An 18471-nucleotide genomic window follows, 5' to 3' on the forward strand; every position below is an offset into this window, starting at 1 on the left:
CGGAAAGACCTGCGAATAAACTAAATCTGGTTGCCAACTGCAAATAAGCTGCACCCACTGTACTGTAATTACAGTTGTTTTGTTTACAGTATCAATTGTTGTGTTGCTAGTGATTCACTTGAATAACCTATAGCTTTTACTATAGGCACTCCCTGGTTATCGGCAGTCTCGGTTAATGGCGATCCGGAAAATCTGTGATTTATGCCGCCATAAGGGGCAAGTTTATGTTATCAGTGCCATAAGGTGCCGATAATTGAGTTATGGCGCCAAAACATGCCTAACAGGTACCATTAATTGGTTATTGGCGCCATTAACCGAAACTTAGTGCCATAAATGACAGAGTTTCGGTTAATGGCAGTTTTCGCTTATCAGCACCCTGCTGAGAATGGAACCCCTGCCAATAACCAGGGACTGCCTGTATTATTACCGATGTTTTGTTTACAGTGTCGATAGTTGTGATGGTATAGTGGGGCCTCGGTAATCGCTGGGGATAGGGACCACAACCACCGATGTTAAGCAAATATCGTCATTATCACACCTCAAAAAACACTTAAGGCCTGTCCATGTTTGCAAACTGTGTATCCTGTCCAAACCTCAGTTGATATCAGAATACTTGTCGGTGCAGTAGTCTCTGTATTCTACTTGGCTATTTTAATACACTCAATGAGGGATAAGAGAAAAGAAAAGAAATGGTTAAGGAAGTTTTTAGAAAAAGGAACGTGTCAGGTTGACTTGCTTCTGGTGGATACAGTAGTACCTCAGACTTTGAACTTAATCCGTTCCAGTAGGCTGTTCGAAATATGATTTGTTCAAAGTATGAAACAAATATTAATATTAATGTGTTCAGAAGTCAAAGCAAGAGTTTAAAGTAATAAAACAGTACGTTATATGAAGTAAAATTTTCGAGAAATTTTGTTTCCGTGTACAGCCAGCTGGGGGGTGGAGGGAGAAGAGATGGGAACCCTTTGAGGAAACCCAAATGGTTGCAGTAGGCAAAGGTTGATCACAAAATCAATTTTATTCTCATTTTACAAGGATAATCAAAGGAATTGATAATGTGTGTATCAAATTGTGTCTGTGTGAGAGAGAGTAGTCAGCGTGTGTGATTGTTGACGTGTTTACACTTGGATCTCAAGTGCATGTATGCCACAACACATCACTGTTGGCAAATGGCAGAATTAAAATAAATGAGGATTTTGCAAACAAATAAGTAGATATTGCAAGAAAAAAAAGAGAGATTAAATAACTTTTCACAAGAAAGTCATTTAAACATAAAATTGAAGACATGCAGAAGCTGACCGCTGCGCCAGTGTTTATTATGGAGCCAAATCACTTTTACAATGATAAAAAATCGTAAAAAGCAATTGTCACTAGATAGGTATTTTACTGCTACAAAAAGAAGTGATTTCACATAAGTGACTTACCAAACAATTACATTAGCTGTACGCTTTCTTACCTGGCAGTCGAAAATTCAAATTCCTGGCGGCGGTAGCGGCGCTGCCATTATTTGTGTAGGAGATACAGATCCCGCCCACTTTCGGGAATACCTGGTACTGCTGAGCTAGACTCTTCAATTTGTTTTCTGCCGGCCACGGGGTAACACCGGTGGTTTGTTGTTGCAGTCGACTTTTGTTGCCATTGTGGATATTTTCTTTTTGGCGATGTACAATTTCATGGTTGGCTTTTTTGCTTCATCAGTTAACTGCTTAGTTATTAACAAGTTATTACGAAGATGTCTGATGCTAGTTCTTCTTCAGTTAGGTTTTGCAGCAGTGGCTGCAAAACTAGATTAGCTAAACTAAACTATGTTATGATCCGCACTCCAAATGTGTTAAATGTAGGGGTCAGTGCTGTAGCAAGGAATTAACTTGTGATGAGTGCCGTAGTTTAGATGAACAAGGTTGGAAGACTTTTCAAGCTCATTTGGATAAGATGGACAAAGATAGGAAAAGGAAAGCAGCTCTTAGAGCGGGTAGTAAAACTAGAGCAGAGACAACTCCCGTGCCTTTTGAGGCAAACAAACCGTCACTATCTTCTCCACTTTTATCGAATATTTCACCTATTGATAGTCCTCCAACTTCAGTACCAATTACTCCAGACCAGGTATCCCATGTTCCCGATCCCAACACCATTTCCTTGTTAGAGTCCAAGATGGACAAGAAATTTGAGTTCTTGGCAAAATCCGTTATGGGTTTGGGTATTTTGTTTTGTGCGTTCGTAGAGAAGTCAAGTGAAAAGGCCAGTGTTAGGCCAAATGTCAGTGTCTTGTCCGAGGAGGCGGCTGCCCGTTCTCCTAGAGGAAGGTCCCTGTCCCGCTCCCCATCTCCCGGGAGAAGACATACCGGAGGTTGAAGGGAGACTGGGGGAGTTTGCCCACGGTCCGTCGCCGACTCCGTCGACGTAGTCGACTCGCGAGTGCCCAGGAAACGCCGCTGGAAAGGGGTAGATATCAGTGACGCGCAGTTGTCGTCCTACTCGGAAGTGCAGTCGCCCGTGTCAAGGCGAAAAGTATGGAGTGATTTAGTGTCGCGTCCTTTGAAGAGACATGCCCAGCATACGAGAGGGATGTCGCCACTGGAGTCCACAACCTTCCTGCAGTTTTGCTCCGGACCAGTTTTTCCGGGAAGATCGTCAGTCCTCTTCGGATAGCGTAACTTCGGACGGAGTCAGACGCTCACGTGCGTTACAGCGCTTGCAAGACTGACTTGCCTCGTTGTGTATCGATAGGAGTTTCGACTCGTTCGCCTCATTCGTCTCAAACTGTTTTGACTCGTTTGCCTCATTCGCCTCGAGCTGCTTCAACTCGTTCACCTCATACGTCTCGTTTTGTTTTGACTCCCAGTCATTCGTTTTCGAAGAAGAACCGTACGACAGCCACAACTTCGTCTTCACCTAAGGAAGATTCGAAGGCCAAATCCTTGCTAGAGGAGTCCGCTTTGGGCCCCTTTAAACATCAACTTCAAGAATTTATGGTCTTTTTGAAGAAGACAACGAGCCAGACGGAAGAGGAAGACGGGGTATCAGCCGTTCTGTCAGAAGAGAAAACTCAAGACCAGGATTTGAAGCCCTCTTCTGCTTATTCTAGACAGTTAAGGTTTCTTTTACAGACTTATCCGGACTTTTTTGAACCAGCTTCGCCTTCTTCACCTCTGTTGATGTTTGTGAAGGATAGGAGATCAGTGCCTTCTGGGTTACCGAAACTAGTTCTTTCTCAGTCCTCGAAGAAAGCACTGAAGGAAGTAGAAGAGTGGCTTGCTAAGAAGAGGGAGTCAGGCAAGGCTTTTGTTTGCCTTCCCTCCTTCGAAGCGGCAGAATAAAACCTACAGGTTTTGTGCGACAGGAGAAGTTCCTTCTTTGGGAGTTTCTGCCTCCTCCCAAGGAGACTTCCCCGGCCTTGTGGACTCTCACAGAAGAGCAGCGTTCTCGGCTGCTAAAGTGTTGTTCTCTTCACCCAAGTTAGATCACCTGGTGAAGAACTTATACAAGATGATCGAAGTCTTCAGTTTTCTGGATTGGACTATTGCAGCGTTAGCCAGGAAAATTGAAGATTGCCAGTCTCTGGATGCGGATTTTTCTGCCGACTGGCTCAATGTGTTGTCCTGTGCAGACAGGGCAGTGAGAGACAGTTCAGTGGGATTGGTCGCCCTATTAACTATGGGAGTACTAAAGAAGAGAGAATGGTGGTGCTCCTTCACATCTCGAGGAGTAACCATGAACCAAAAATCGGCTTTGTTGTTCTCCCCCCTGAGTAAATCTCACCTATTTCCAGAAGAAACCATCAAGCATGTGCTGTCGGACCTCGAGAAAAAGTCCACCAATGATCTTTTTCAGCGAGAAGGCCTAAGGAACCTCCAGCAATAGGAGCCAAAGCTTCTCCTCTACAAAAGCATCCCTTTTGAGGAGTTAAGTTGAGGTGGCAGCAGAGACCAAGAACTATTCTACGAACCACCTCTAAGTCTACCAAGAAACCTTCCTTTAAGACAGATAAATGATCGAAAGGTCCTTCACACACCTGTGGGGGCAAGACTCCACGACTACTGGGAAGAATGGAGTCGAAGAGGAGCAGAACAGTGGGTAATACAGATGCTTCAAGAGGGATATGTGATCCCTTTTACGCAGGATCCACCACTGTCCAATACACCTGTCTGTTTGACAACATACTCGACAGGATCAACAAGAGCTTTGGCTTTAACCAAAGAAGTAGAAGAGCTCATCAACAAAGGGGCCATAGAAGAGGTGGTAACAGACACGAACTCCCCAGGGTTTTACAACAGGTTCTTCATAGTCCCCAAGGCATCAGGGGGATGGAGACCTGTTTTGGACGTAAGCGCTCTGAACCTCTTCGTCCGGAAGACAAAATTCCGAATGGAAACCAGTCGATCGGTAATGTCAGCCATCCAACCGGGCGACTGGATGGTATCTCTCGACATGAAGGATGCATACTTCCATGTCCCCATCCATCAGAACTCCAGGAAGTTCCTGAGATTCGTCTTCAAGAAGAGAGTCTTCCAGTTCAGAGCCCTAGCCCTCTGCTTCGGTCTGTCAACCGCCCCTCAAGTATTTACTCGGATTCTCGCTCCTCTGGGAAAGTGGCTGCATTTGATGGGGATCAACACAGCTTTTTACTTAGACGACTGGCTCCTGAGAGCCAGATCCAGTCGTCAGTGTGTGAAGGACTTGGAGAAGACTCTTACTTTGACACAACAATTGGGTATCATAATAAACACAGAGAAGTCCCAGTTGATTCCAACTCAGAGTATTCTCTATTTAGTGATGATACTAGACTCTCTAGCTTTTCGGGTTTTTCTTTCCCGAAGAGGATAGAGTCCTGCCTGTCGACAGTCCAGCAATTTCTGGTTCGCCCGTCCTGCTCAGCGCTCAAATGGATGAGCCCACTCGGGACCCTGCTTCAGTGGAGAGTTTTGTCAGGTTAGGACGCCTAAACATGAGGCCGCTTCAGTTCTTCCTGAAAGCAAATTGGTCTTGGAAGACACAGTCGGACTCACTAGTTTTCCCCCTGATGGAAGAGATAAAGGTGGATCTTCGTTGGTGGCATTCAAGGGAAAGATTACAAGAAGGAATCTCCCTAGTCGTGTCGAACCCCGACCTGCAGTCCTTCTCAGACGCCTAAGACAGTGGATGGGGAGCCCTCCTAGGAGACAAGAGAGTATCAGGTCTGTGGACAGAACGAGAAAAGACCTTGTACATCAATGGGAAGGAATAGAAGGCCATCCTCTTAGGGCTACAAGTGTTCGACCACTTAGTCACCGGAAGAAACATAGCGGTCTACTCGGACAACACCACACCATTGTCATATGTACAGAAGCAGGGAGGGACCCACTCATTCTCTCTCAACAAGATAACCGAAGATCTCCTCACTGGACAAATGAGAAGAGGATCACCCTTTTTCCAAGATTTGTGCAAGGGAGAATGAACGTGCTTGCAGACAAACTGAGTCGGGTAAATCAGGTGTTACTAACAGAATGGACTCTGAATGAGAGTGTGTCAGGACCTCTGGAAGCTTTGGGGAAGACCATCAATAGATCTGTTCGCTACATCGAGGAACAATCGCCTTCCCATTTTCTGTTCTCCGATTCCAGAACCACTAGCGTGGAGAACAGATGCAATGCTGCTAGATTGGACAGGACTGGACGTTTACGCTTTTCCTCCCTTCGGGATGATAAGAGAGGTCTTAAACAAGCTTCAGTCACACCAGAATGTGACAATGACCATAGTAGCGCCATTCTGGCCCAGGAAACAGTGGTTCCCGGACCTTCTCAATTTGCTGGTGGATTTTCCCATTTCAACCGATATCACCAAGGGTTGTCTGCTCTGGCCCTGACAGGATTCAGACTGTCAGGAACCTGGTCAGAGCAAAAGGGTTTTTTGCAAAGGGCGTCAGAAGCTATTGCTAGCTGCAGAAGAAGCTCTTCTGCCAAGTTCTACCAGTCCAAGTGGAGAGTCTTTAGGTCATGGTGCAGACGACATAGCATCTCTTCTTCTGAGACATCTATAACAGAAATTTTGGAATTTTTGTTATTTCTGAGGGACACCAAGAAGTTTGCCACTTCAACTATTAAAGGATATAGGGCCATGCTTTCATCGGTTTTCAAGCGTAGAGGCCTCGACATTTCGTCAAATCAGGACATCCGTGACCTGATCAGATCCTTTAGTTCCTCCAAGATTTTCAAGCCTAAAGAAGTGGAATGGAACTTGGATGTAGTTTTAAGGTGGCTCAACGGCCCCCAATTCGAACCGTTGAATTCTGCAACCTTGAGGAACGTAACTAGGAAGACACTATTCCTAGTTGCCTTAGCCACAGCGGGAAGAGTAAGCAAGTTGCAGGCGATGAGTAAGGAAGTGGGTTTCACCCAGGGCAATGCAGTTTGCTCTTATGTAACAGACTTCCTTGCTAAAAATGAGGATCCTCCGAATCCTTGGCCCTGTTCTTTCAAGATAAAGAACCTAACGGACTCAGTCGGGTCGGAAGATAAGGAATGTACATTGTGTCCGGTCAGAGCCATCAGACACTACCTGACTAGGACAGAAACTGTGAGAGGAGAGTCGAGCCGACTCTGGTGCTTGGTGAAAGACCCGTCTTGGCCTCTTTCAAAGAATGCAATGTCCTTTTTCCTGAGGAGTTTGATCCGAGAAGCGCATGCCCAAACTCAGGAACATGCTCTTAGGGTGCTGAAAGTGAAGACGTATGAGATTCATGCAGTAATAATGTCTCTATCCTCCATTATGCAAACTACATTCTGGAGGTCGAAATCGGTGTTTGCATCACACTATTTGAAGGAGGGAGAAACTACTTACGAAAACTGCTTTAGGGTGGGACTGTTGTCAGTAGCGGGAATGATGTTGGGAGAGGAAGTATAGGGGGACCCGGTTTTTTCCTTCTACTATCTCCTCGCCTTGAATTTGAGGTTTTTTGAGTTTGTGGGAAGCCTGAAGGTACATCATGAAGTACCCACCAGTTCTTATATCTGGTTAAGGGTACCATATGGTTTTTAGTGTAGGTGATGTTTTTGTGTGGTTTTTATCTGATCTTTTCACCCAGGGCAAGGGCAAATTATTGTTGTTTTTGTCAATCATCGGTGCACTTCCATGATTGCAAAAATCCCACCATTAGTAGGGACGACCCTGGCCTTTACTGCCACGTCTCCTGCATGTGATGAGAGTGCCGACCAGAGGCAGTAATCTACCTGTAGCTGCTCTCTCACAAGGTAAGGTACTGCAGACATTATATGTAATGTGAGCACATGACTGTTGTTTTTGTTCATAAAGCTGTCCATATACCCACCTTCCGGGTAATGTGGAGTCAGCTAATATAATTGTTTGGTAAGTCACTTATGTGAAAATGATATTTTAATGATAAAATAAGTTTTCACATATACTTACCAAACAATTACATAATCAGAGCCCTCCCTCCTCCACACAGATGGACGTTGCGGCTCAACGAATTGAAGAGTCTAGCTCAGCAGTACCAGGTATTCCTGAAAGTGGGCGGGATCTGTAACACCCACACAAACCATGGCAGCGCCGCTACCGCCGCCAGGAATTTGAATTTTCGAATGCCAGGTAAGAAAGCGTACAGCTAATGTAATTGTATGGTAAGTATATGTGAAACCTTATTTTATCAATAAAATATCATTTTGGGCTATTTTACTGTTACAAAAAGAAGTGATTTGGGCAAATCGAGTGAAGTGAAAGAAATGGGAGAATAATTATCCCAGCCCAGTAGGTAAGTCACTAGGAAGCAGATGCCTGTCTTCCCTCTCTCGCTCTTATCATCTCACTCAGTGCACCAAACACTGGCTCAAGTAAGATTTTTTTTATTACTGTATTGCATTTGATGGTTTTCATGTTTTATCATTATGTTAAATTTATTGTGAAATAACATTTTATTCTTTTATGTGAATTGGTACTGCTTTTATGTACATATTATAGTAAAGATTTTAATGTCTGATTTTCTCCTCTTAACAATATCATGGCACAAAATAACAAAATCATTAATTCATTCCTCAATGATATAAATGCTCCCTCCTACTATCTCAAGTCAGCTGTGCATCACCGCAATGACAAATTATTTTGTTAATCATTTATGCTAAATTTTATTGTGAAAAGCTTTGTTCTTTCATTCACTATTTTGTTGAATATGGTGAAGCTATACCATCTCACTTGGTGCACCAAACACTGGCTTAATTAGGACTTTTTTTATTTTTTCCACATTGCATTTGTTTTCATATTTTATCTATGTTAAATTTATTGGGAAATTCCCTGTTTTTATGTGAATTGTTTGTAGGACAGTGTAACCACTGTTACATTGTGTGCAATTGTATATATGCATGAACAAGACTGTAGGTTTGGTGACGTCATGGCTGTGTGTTCGATGTGTTTTCCTTATCACCAAAGGTTGGGGATGAAGGAAACACTGAAATACTAAAAGTAGGTTTTTTAATGTCTAAGTGAAGTAAAATAAAATCACAGAGGTGCAAATTATGTGCAAGGCAAGGAATACAGAGCGGTGCTGTACTGGCGAAACATGACTGCCAGACAGGCGAGATTCAGTCATTACATATCGTTACATGATAAGTGAGAATGACATACATTAAATACATAGGGAGGTATATAAATGAATATGAAAGTTAAAGAATGCATTACATATACATAAATGGTCATATATCATACTGAATGTTTCTTTCATTTACCTACAGCTCCCTCCCCCTCACGCTCATAGTACTGTCTCGAGTGGACTCTTTCTCTGCAAGCCTTTGAGAACAATGTGGGGACAATAGGGGAATATCAACTAAGGGTTACTTTTCCTGGTCCAAGCAAGGGGCCACCACAGGGGAATGAGGGGAAGGGTCAACACTAGGAGGTGGCACTGGGCGAAGGAAACTACGGTTACGCCACCAGACATGACCACTAGGCAGACAAATTTCATAATCTCTTCACCTTCCAAAAGTCACGACTACCCCAACCCTGTCCCAGTGGCGAGATGTCGAATCTTGGATCTGTACAGGCTGTCCAATATTCAACCTGGTTAGGGGGTGGGCATGCTGATCGTACTGGGTCTTAACCTGCTCAGCATGGGTGGCAGCACAGTGGTCACAGTCCTCTGAAAAGGACTCTGGGTGCGCAGGGATGCATGACCTAAGAGGTCAGCCATACAGGTTCTGAGCGTCCTGTGAAATTGGGAGTATTCCAAAGTTCTAAGAGGCCTTGATCAAACTCTTCGTAATCAATGTTACCAAAGAGTACCATTGTTAGGATGAGATGCTTGATTGGCTTTATGGCGGCCTCAGCATGACAGTTCGATAGTGGATAATATGGGGAGATTATCACATGTCGGACTCCCCATCACTCCATGAAGTCCCGGAACTCGTCGCTGGTGAACTGTGGTCATCCATCAGTCCTGAGACAGAAAGGCACACCAACTTCCTGGAAGTAACAGCAGAAGATCCTGATCGTATTAGAGGCGGTAGTATCACCTTTGCATGGGACAACAGCAGGCCATCCTGAGAGTCGGTCAACTATGAAGAGGAAGGCTTTTCCTGTGACTGCAAAGAAATCCGCTGAGACAGACTCAAAGGGCCTCGTGGGGTTGTCGTCATTCATTAATGATTCCTGTTGCTGGGTTGGCTGCAATACCTGTCATGACTCACAAGCTCCAATTGTGTTGACAATGTCTGAGTTGATACTAGGCCAGAAGACAGCCTGTCTAGCCCAGCACTTTGTAGATTCCACGCCCCTATGACTGTCATGTAGGCGGAACAAGGTGCGGCAGCGGAGGGCAGCAGGAACTATAACTCTTGCTCCATACAAAACAAGGTCACCGTCAGCCTAGAGCTCGTCCTGTATTTTCCAGTATGGGAGCAAGGAGTTATGCAGATCGTATCTGTTGGAGGGGAATCCTGAGGTGACACAGTTGAGTAGGCGAGTTTACACAGGGTCTGCTCTTGCTGTGTCTTGTAGATCCTGAAGAGTCCTGTCGGCATCTTGAGCTGGAGACTTTCCTGAAGAGGTGACAGTGTACACAGCCATGACTGTTCGGAGATGGGTGGTGGAAGGGGCACCTGCAATTTCATCCTCTGGTGTTGGGTGGCTAACTGGGGGTCGAGACAAAGCATCAGGAATGTTCTGACTTGCCAGCATGCCACACAGCTGTGAACAAGTATATTTTTTACCTATGTAACTTACCAACCAAACAGTTACACATAGCTGAAAGCTTCATATCATGACAATCAAAAATTCAAATTTTGCAGTGGCGGTACCCTCACTAGCATAGATGAATATGTCCTACCCGCTTCCGGGAATGGTAGTTACAAAACAGAGGGTTCCAATTCATTTTCTGCTAGCTCCCGACTAACATCGGTGGTTTTTGACAATGGTCATTTGTCATTCTCTTGGATATTTTCCAGTATCTTGGTAATGTACTCAGTTGAATTTTCTGGTGATTAGCATAATTAGCTATTACTTTAGTTCATTATGTCAGACTCCAGCTCTTCTAGCATTAGACATTCTGTAGAAGGGTGTAAGACTTATGATTCGCACACCTAGTGTATTAAATGCAGAGTGCAGGAATATTCAAAGGAATTAACATGGCTAGAGTGTAATGATTGGGATGAGAGCAAGTGAAAAACTTTAAAATCACACCTAGATAAGCTGACTAGAGATAGGAAGAGAAAAGCTGCTCTCAGGGCTGAAAGTAGGCATCTAGAGAGACTTCTGAAGTAGTTGAGAATTTATCTGTTCCTTCTCAACCTCTTATCATGTCCCCGACCCTTAGCCCTCTTACACCTTTACCTGTAATGCCAATTCCAGGCACCCATGCTTCTAATCCTGACACCATTGCCAGTCTCAATTCTAAGTTTGACAAGAAATTAGATTTTCTTGTGAATGCTAAAATGGAGTTAGGTACCTCTTTCAGGTCTTTTGAGGAGAGATCGCCTCTCAAAAGTGATAGTGCAGTGCCTGGAAATAGTGTTGTGATTCCCGGTGCTCCTAGACAAAGGTCCCTGCTTCCCTCGCACCGGGGAGAAGACATACTGAAAGTCCAAGAAAGGCCGATGGGGTTTGCCCATTTACAGTAACCCCCTCCATTGAGACTGTTGATCATCCCCAGGCATTGACGGAGTGCCTTTGGAAAGGCATCTCTTTTAGTGCAAACCAGTTGTCATGGGATTCATTGGACTCTTCCCCAGACAGGTGACATCATCGTCGTCAAGCTTCTGTCTCCAGACCCCTGATGAGTCATGCTACCACTGCTGACAGGTCTCCTCCTCCTGTTGAGAAGTACAGGGAGATCAGCAAGGCCCTCAGCCTTCTTGTAGCTTCAAGGTTCATCCTTCAGCACCTAAAACAGCTCTTCATCCCTGGGCTTGAGACAGCCCAGAGTTTTTTTCTCTGGTTTAGAGTGTTTTGTCGCATAAGTGCCCTGATGTGTCTGATAAGCTCCCATCCTTGGCGACTGATGCTTCCTCTGCTTCTGAGCATCGGTCTCCTTCAAGAAGTTTAGTGCCTGCTCCTGTTCGTCTGTCTGCTTCTTTGGACCACTTGGTGCTTGCACCTGTCCTGTCGTTGCCCACATCAGACTGCTCGGCACCCACTGTAGGGCGCTCAGCGCCACTAGCAGGACTTTTGTCGCTAGAATTAGTGCACCAACCATCTACTTCTTCCTTTCTTCAGGCAGATTCTTTATTAGTGCCTCTTAAATGTCAGCTGGAAGAGTTGATGGTTTTTCTTAGGAAGAAACCTTCAAACCACTCAGAGTAAGCACAATTCCTTGTCCCCGATTTCTTCAGGACACAGTAGATCAAGAGACAGCTGCCTCTTCAGTCTATGTCTCATTGTTGAAGTTCTTGTCAAACTTCCCTGACATCTTTGTGCTTGCCACTCCAGTTTCTCCAGCCTCTACTTTCCTCATAAGGAAATATACTCCTGATAGTGTCAGACTTCTCAAGATGGTTCTCTCGTCTTCTTTTGAGAAAGTACTTTGAGAGGTTGGAGAGTGGCTGGCTAGTGAAAGGGAACAAGAAAGAGCTTCATTTGTGTTTTCGCCTTCAAAGCTCCCCAAGAAAAGGTATAGATTCTATGCTACTGGAGACGCTCCTGCCTTGGGAGCGTCTGCCTCCTCCCAGGGGGACTTCTCATGGTTTGTGGTTTTTTTGAGGCACTCGGCATTTGCACCTGCAAAGATCTTTTCTTCACCCTAATTGGACCACTTAGTCGAGAACCTTTTTATAATTTTGGAAATTTTTAGCTTTCTTGACTGGACCGTAGGTGCACTGGCAAGGAACGAGGATTGCCCTGCACTTGCAGAAGACCTTGCTTAATATAGGCTCAGAGTGCTGTCCTGCATGGAGAAGGCAGTAAGGGGATAGATCCTGTGAGGTGGCCTCTCTTTTCTCAATGGGAATACCGAAGAAAAGAGAGCTCTGGTGCTCTTTTACTAGTTGAGGTTGTGGTTTTTATTTTAGTGTTGGTGATGGTAATTTTTTGTTCGTTGTCTGGTCTTCACCCTTGTATGTCTTTTGTTAACCACCGGATATCTTCCATGTTTACAAAATCCCACTACAAGCAGGGACGAACTTGGCCATTATTGATACATCTCCTACAGTTGATGAGAGCGCTGACCAGTAGCAGTACTCACCTGCAGTTGCTATCTCACCAGGTTATGTACTGCAAGCATTATGTTAATGCAAGCAAATCTTATTTTTTCTAAATCATTAACCTATTAGTGTTAGAAAGAATAAATATCCATATTCCCACCTTTTTTGGAAAGTGGAATCAGCTATGTAATTGTTTGGTAAGTCACTTATGTGAAAATGATATTTTTGTATTAAAATAAAGTTTCACATTTACTTAACAAACAATAACATAATCAGAGCCCTCCCTCCTCCCAACAGATGTATGTTGCGGCTCAACGAAGTGCTGGTAGTTTGCTCAGCAGTACCAGGTGTTCTTGAAAGTGGGCAGGTAAAATAATAACGGCAGTGCCGCCACCGCTAAAATTTGAATTTTTGATTGCCAGGCAAGGAAGCTTACAGCTATGTAATTGTTTGGTAGGTATATGTGAAACTATTTTATGATAAAAATATCATCTTTTGGCATTCATGATGTAATCCAGACTGGGTATCCCTCTAACTAGTCAGGGTTAGTGAGGCTGTATGTTATAATTGAAATGAAATGTTGTGTTATGTTAATCAAAGTATACAATTATTTTTGCATTTTTTCAGTCTTACAGATACTAGAGTACAAAATGCTCCCGAAGGAAGATCTTGGCATACGTTTAACTTTATTGATGATACTAAAGCAGTCGTTTATGGTGGTTTTAATGTAACGCAGCAAGTACTAAGTAAGTAGTGCAACATTGCCTTATTAAATTATAAAGTTTAACTGTAATTATAGGATGACGAATATATTATCTTGGGAATTGTTCATCTCACCTGTAGTATTTTGTGACATCCTCATACTTCATGTAGTATATGTTGTGTCATTCATTATTTGGAATGTTGACTGAAGTTGAAATTTTCCTTTATTGATGATGAATACATAACCTTAAGTGATTTTTCATAAATTTTGAAGTAGTAGTATTATAGTATGTTACAAAGCCATGGGCCCCAGTAGGAAAAGCAGTCCAATGCAGTGTAGGAAAATGAAGGGGAAATATAATAAAAAACCACAGAGTTAAAATAAATAATACTAATAAGTAAACTATTAAGGGAGACTCATGTTAGCATGGTCAACAGATAGGCCTTGTAAGGTCTGAATGCCTGAAGTTCTAATGATTGAGCTATAGAATTAGTAAGATAATTCCACAATTTGGTCACAGCAGGAATGCAGTGTCATACAAACAATGTGGTACTGAATCTCACAGAAGAAAAGCTGAATTGTCAGAATTAAGTATGTATATATATCAAAAACTTTGTAGTGAATGGTATAGTATGGGAAAATCTGTATATAAAGGATGATAAGAATTATGAAATATCTTACTCAGCTTGCACAGTGAGCTAGTTGAACTGCAGTGGCAGAGATTACTATCAAGATCAAGTACAGTAGTATATGAAATTTAATAGTTTTTGGCAGCAATTTAAGATGTGTCAGCTAATGGAGAAATCAAACAGGAGAGCAATATTCAGAACATGGAAAGATAAAAGATTTAAAACATTTGCTGATGATATACAGGTCTGCAATGATATCAGGAACAACTTTCTGAGTATATTTGTACCATCTTGCTGTCAATTGAAGGAGATATAATCCAGTTAAATTTCTCAAGGAGTTTGCAATCAACAATGGTATTAATTTAAAATAAGTTCCTATGTAAAAGAAACACTAATCACTGAAAAGTTCTAGATGGGGCTGATCCAACATCCCGTACCTGCTAATTTTAGCCAAATCTCTTGTAAGAAGATAAAGCAGCCATATTATTGTTTTCATTTAGTATTTTGACCAGACCACTGAGCTACTTTATTTGGCTGTCACTGGGCTGGCCCAAGTGATGTTTTTATTAATAATAAAAACTGGATTTTGCATAATAAAATTTTTATAGTAGGGTTAATTGAAAATGAAAGATATTCTGCAAAATATGTTTAATTGATTTGTTTCTGAGACTTCAATTTGTTTTCAATTATGTGAGTAGTGTTCCCCATGGTATTTGCACTGACTGACACCAAGTGCTCAGGAGAGGGCAAGGGGTTGACAGGTGCACTTTGCTTCCTTACAAGGGAGGAACCAGCAAGCCAAACTGGAGCAGCATTTTCAGAAGATTATCACGCTCATTTGTGAGTGTGGTAATCTCAGGAAGGCTTTTATTTCTGGGCTCAGCTCGTGTCGGCCTATGAAAAGATCCTTAATATCATTCTTTCTAGGTAAAATTAATCTAAAATTACCAGAGAAAAACAAAATTAAGAAAATGTCAGTAAAACTGACTCGCTCACTCTTAAAAAGAAGTGTCGGTATGGTAATAGGGGCGAGTGGGAACACTACCACGAGACATTCACCAAGTAGAACTTCCAATCAGAATCCCCACAAGAGAGAGCTGATACCAACGGGCGATGCGGCCGCTACTACTACTACTAGAGGACGCCACGGACAGCAGCGCCCCTAGCGGTCATCCTTAATCATTAGCGCTAGCGTTCAGACGCATTTTCTCTGTGCTTGTGCCTTTTACGGGATTTCTTATCATCATCGTTATGGAACGTTCTGCCATCGCAACGGCTAAGTTAAGTGCCTCATAAGTAATGTTTTACTATATTTTTGTCTTCCGGGAACCAGTATTTTCCTTCTAATAGGTCATATACGGTTTCCCGGTTGTCTCGTGGCGGCGCCATGCTGCCTCGTTAAGAATTCCCGGTCCTCCATACTGGGACTTCTTATACTTATGGGCTTACTATATTACGTTCATCGTTTTTTTACATCGAGTTTTAGCTAGATTAGCCCCTTTACCATTTCTCTTAGTTTGGTATTTAGGGCTATTATTATTGTTCCAGCCCAGCATCCCGGCTCTTGCTCTTCATCGGCTATCGCTGGCTCCGAGTAGGCTTCTGTTCCTCGGAACAGTTTGCCTCCTCCTGGGCTTCTTTTTCTTCTACTAAAAGTGTCTTTTCCATCTTTACGATGTAATTTTATTCTATTTAGGGTGTTAGGCTAGCCTAGGTGCATGTCCCATGGTTTGGTACAGCCTGGTTCACGTGGCCCTCCCACGTTTGTTGTTGCTCGCGGCTTAGGCCACTTGCGGTCACATGTTCCATCGCACCTTACCCTTCCCCTTCCCTCCCTACCAGGTATAGGGAGGCGCTGGGGGACCCCTTGGTTGTCATGACAACCTCAGTTGCCCTCCTCCCTCCCTCTCTGAGGTGGCCAGGGGTTCCTTCCAGCGGGGGGTATAGGGCGACCACTCATAGGGTACCGGGTCTCCGAGCGGGTAGTTGTTGAGACGGGGAGGAGTAGGCCAACCCCCCCTCTCTCTCTCCCGCCGTGTTACGCCGAGACCCTCCCCCCCCTTCCCCAGTTGCTCAGCCACCTTCCCTTTCTATAACGAACGGAGCCTTCCGTCGCAGCCGGGGCACCTTTGGTTATAGATTACTGGCTCCGCCAGCGGGCGGGGTGGTCACTACTAGTGGTCGGTTGCTTGCCTACTATATCCTTACATCTCTCCCCCGCTACCGGAAGGGAGCTTGCTTCTTACCCGGGCACTCTTCTAGTAGACGGGTGGAGAAAGGTTTGATATTATTGTTATTTTAAGGATATACCCTAATTTTACGATGATTTGTTTAATTTTATTATTCATATGTTTACCATCCCCGCCATTTTTCGTCGTGGTTTCCTTTTACCACCACTCCTGGTTGGATTCTATCTCTTGTCTCCGCCGTCAGCGGAGCAATAGCCTAGGACAACCAACCAACCTTGTTACCACACGTATTATGGCAGGGCTCTGGTTTAATCTAACTTTCTCGCTCCGGCACCAGCGGAGCAACTGTTAGGCTGTAAGTGTTCTCCTGATACTCATGTATCTTTCCACTTACAGGCTACCAACTGTCAGGTCCTGGGATGCAACGCGACGTTGTACGACCCCTGCGGCCACGATGAGTGCAGGTCTCACGCTCCATGTGCCACGTCATTCAACGATATGATCGTCTGGCACCCGGAAGCCTGCGCCATCTGCTACGACCTAGTCAGTCAGCTGGTGGAGGGGGTAAGTCGATTATAGGCTTCTTTATCAATTTACTAACAACTCTTAGACATAAGTTTGTTAACCCCGTTCCGCCATTAGAAGCTCATCTCGCCCTTTCTTTCAGGCTACTGGTGTGAGGGAGGTCGCCCTTGCTACCCTGAAAGCGTGGGTGGGCGGCTTCGGGAAGAACGCCGCCAAAGGCCAGCCGTACATCCTTGACAAGAAGCTGGCCGTCCAGATCTTCCCTGCGGGCAAGTCAACAGGGTATGTTGACCCCTTGTCCGCAGCCCCTCTCATAGCCTCCATCCAGCAAGATCTACAGCAATCTTTCGGGGTCGTAGCTTCACAGGAGTCGGTCCCGGACGTCGCTGCCCTGGACCTCAACATCGAGCCTATGGCGGTAGGGACAGAGGATTTGTTGGTTGAGGTAGGTGTGTCGGGCGCCCAAGGTCTTTCCTTGGGCGTTCCTGGATCTTCTCCTGTCCCTTCTTCGAGCGCTTCTTTCCAAGGCTTTGTGGGATCTGAGATCCCTACCCGCTCTCCCGCTCTCTCTGTACCCCCAAAGGTGAAGGGACAGAGAGAACCGAAGACTCTATCTAAGACGACTTCTAAGAAGTCGTCTTCGTCGTCTTCGGCTAAGAAGTCTTCGACTTCTTACGCTGACGCGGTGAAGGCCAAGCCGAGCTCTTCTTACTCGAAGAGCTCTAGAAGCAAGGCTTCTAAGGAGAAGGCTCGCGCTCCCGCCGAGCCAATGCCTTCTCCTGCCTCCACCGCATCCACTCCGGCAACGCCGGTGGGAGGAGCGGGACCCAGCACCTTTGATCCCACTGCTTTCTCAGCAGTGGTGATGCAACAGGTGGGCGAGATGGTTGGTTCGCAAGTCTCCGCCCTGGGGACGAGATTTGAGCAGATGTTCGCACAACTGTCGAGCACTCTGTCTCAATCAGGCCAGTCCATCCAGGATCTCTCTAACAGGGTTAGAGAGAATGAGGACCGAGTAGCTGGGCTCTCTCAGGTCCCTCTTCCAGTCTCCCCAGTGCCAAGTGCTGGTATTTTCCAGCTCCCGCCATACGACTCTCTGCCAGCTTTCTCTATGGAGAACCCATGGAGAGTAGCCGCCTACGCTCCATTTAAGGATGGTATGATCTCTATCCCGGAGTGTGGAACTCGAAGGATTGAGGACTTCGAGTTTTATCCTCCGGGTCTGACGCAGCCTTTCATCGGCTATGCTAGGCTGACTGTAGCGGCTCTTACTAGGGAAGACAAGATCTCTAGGGAGGATGTTCTCTTACAGTAGGGATCATGCCCAACGGGAATGGGTTCACTGCCTTGAGGACTGGGAGTGCACAAACACTAAGCTCCAGGCCTATAAGAGTCCTTTCACTATTTTTGCGACGGAAGAGGAGGCTTCTCTTCCGTTCGCCACGAAAATAGTAGAGAGGACTCTTCAGGCAGTCCTCAAGGATGAGCCCATGCCACAGCTAAGGGAGGCAGAGTCTACTTCTCCGCTCTTCCCAGCTTTTGGAGAATTGTGGGAGAACTTGCCAGCCACGTTCACGCTTGGCAAGCTCAAACCGGACTGCGCCATGGACCAGTTCGGCGAGAAGCTTCCAAGGCTGCCTGATTCCTGATTCAGGCAGAGTTCGACGCGCGAACTAGGTTTGGCAGGTCCCTCAATTCACTGATAATAACGGAAATGGCTGCTCTCTCATATGCTACGGAACCGCTGTTTAAGATCTTGGCCAAATCCCAGCTTCAGACGGTTCAGACAGATGTTTCGACTTCTTCAAGCT

At 44.9% G+C, this 18471-nt stretch overlaps 1 protein-coding gene across 3 annotated transcripts in view; it reads left to right on the top strand.

The window, feature by feature from the left end:
* The window catches only part of LOC135206485 (kelch domain-containing protein 2-like), a 208779-nt gene that overhangs the window by 46652 nt on the left and 143656 nt on the right, over nt 1-18471 (top strand). For all 3 annotated transcript variants that reach the window (XR_010312763.1, XM_064237861.1, XM_064237865.1), the window contains exon 7: nt 13242-13360. Coding sequence is in view for 2 of the 3 variants with exons in the window: in XM_064237861.1 (XP_064093931.1) it covers nt 13242-13360 (119 nt within the window). In the remaining variant the exon portion in view is untranslated. The remainder of the gene's footprint in view (nt 1-13241; nt 13361-18471) is intronic.

Source organism: Macrobrachium nipponense, chromosome 11 (genome assembly GCF_015104395.2).
Source record: "Macrobrachium nipponense isolate FS-2020 chromosome 11, ASM1510439v2, whole genome shotgun sequence".
Taxonomy (NCBI): Eukaryota; Metazoa; Arthropoda; class Malacostraca; order Decapoda; family Palaemonidae; genus Macrobrachium; species Macrobrachium nipponense.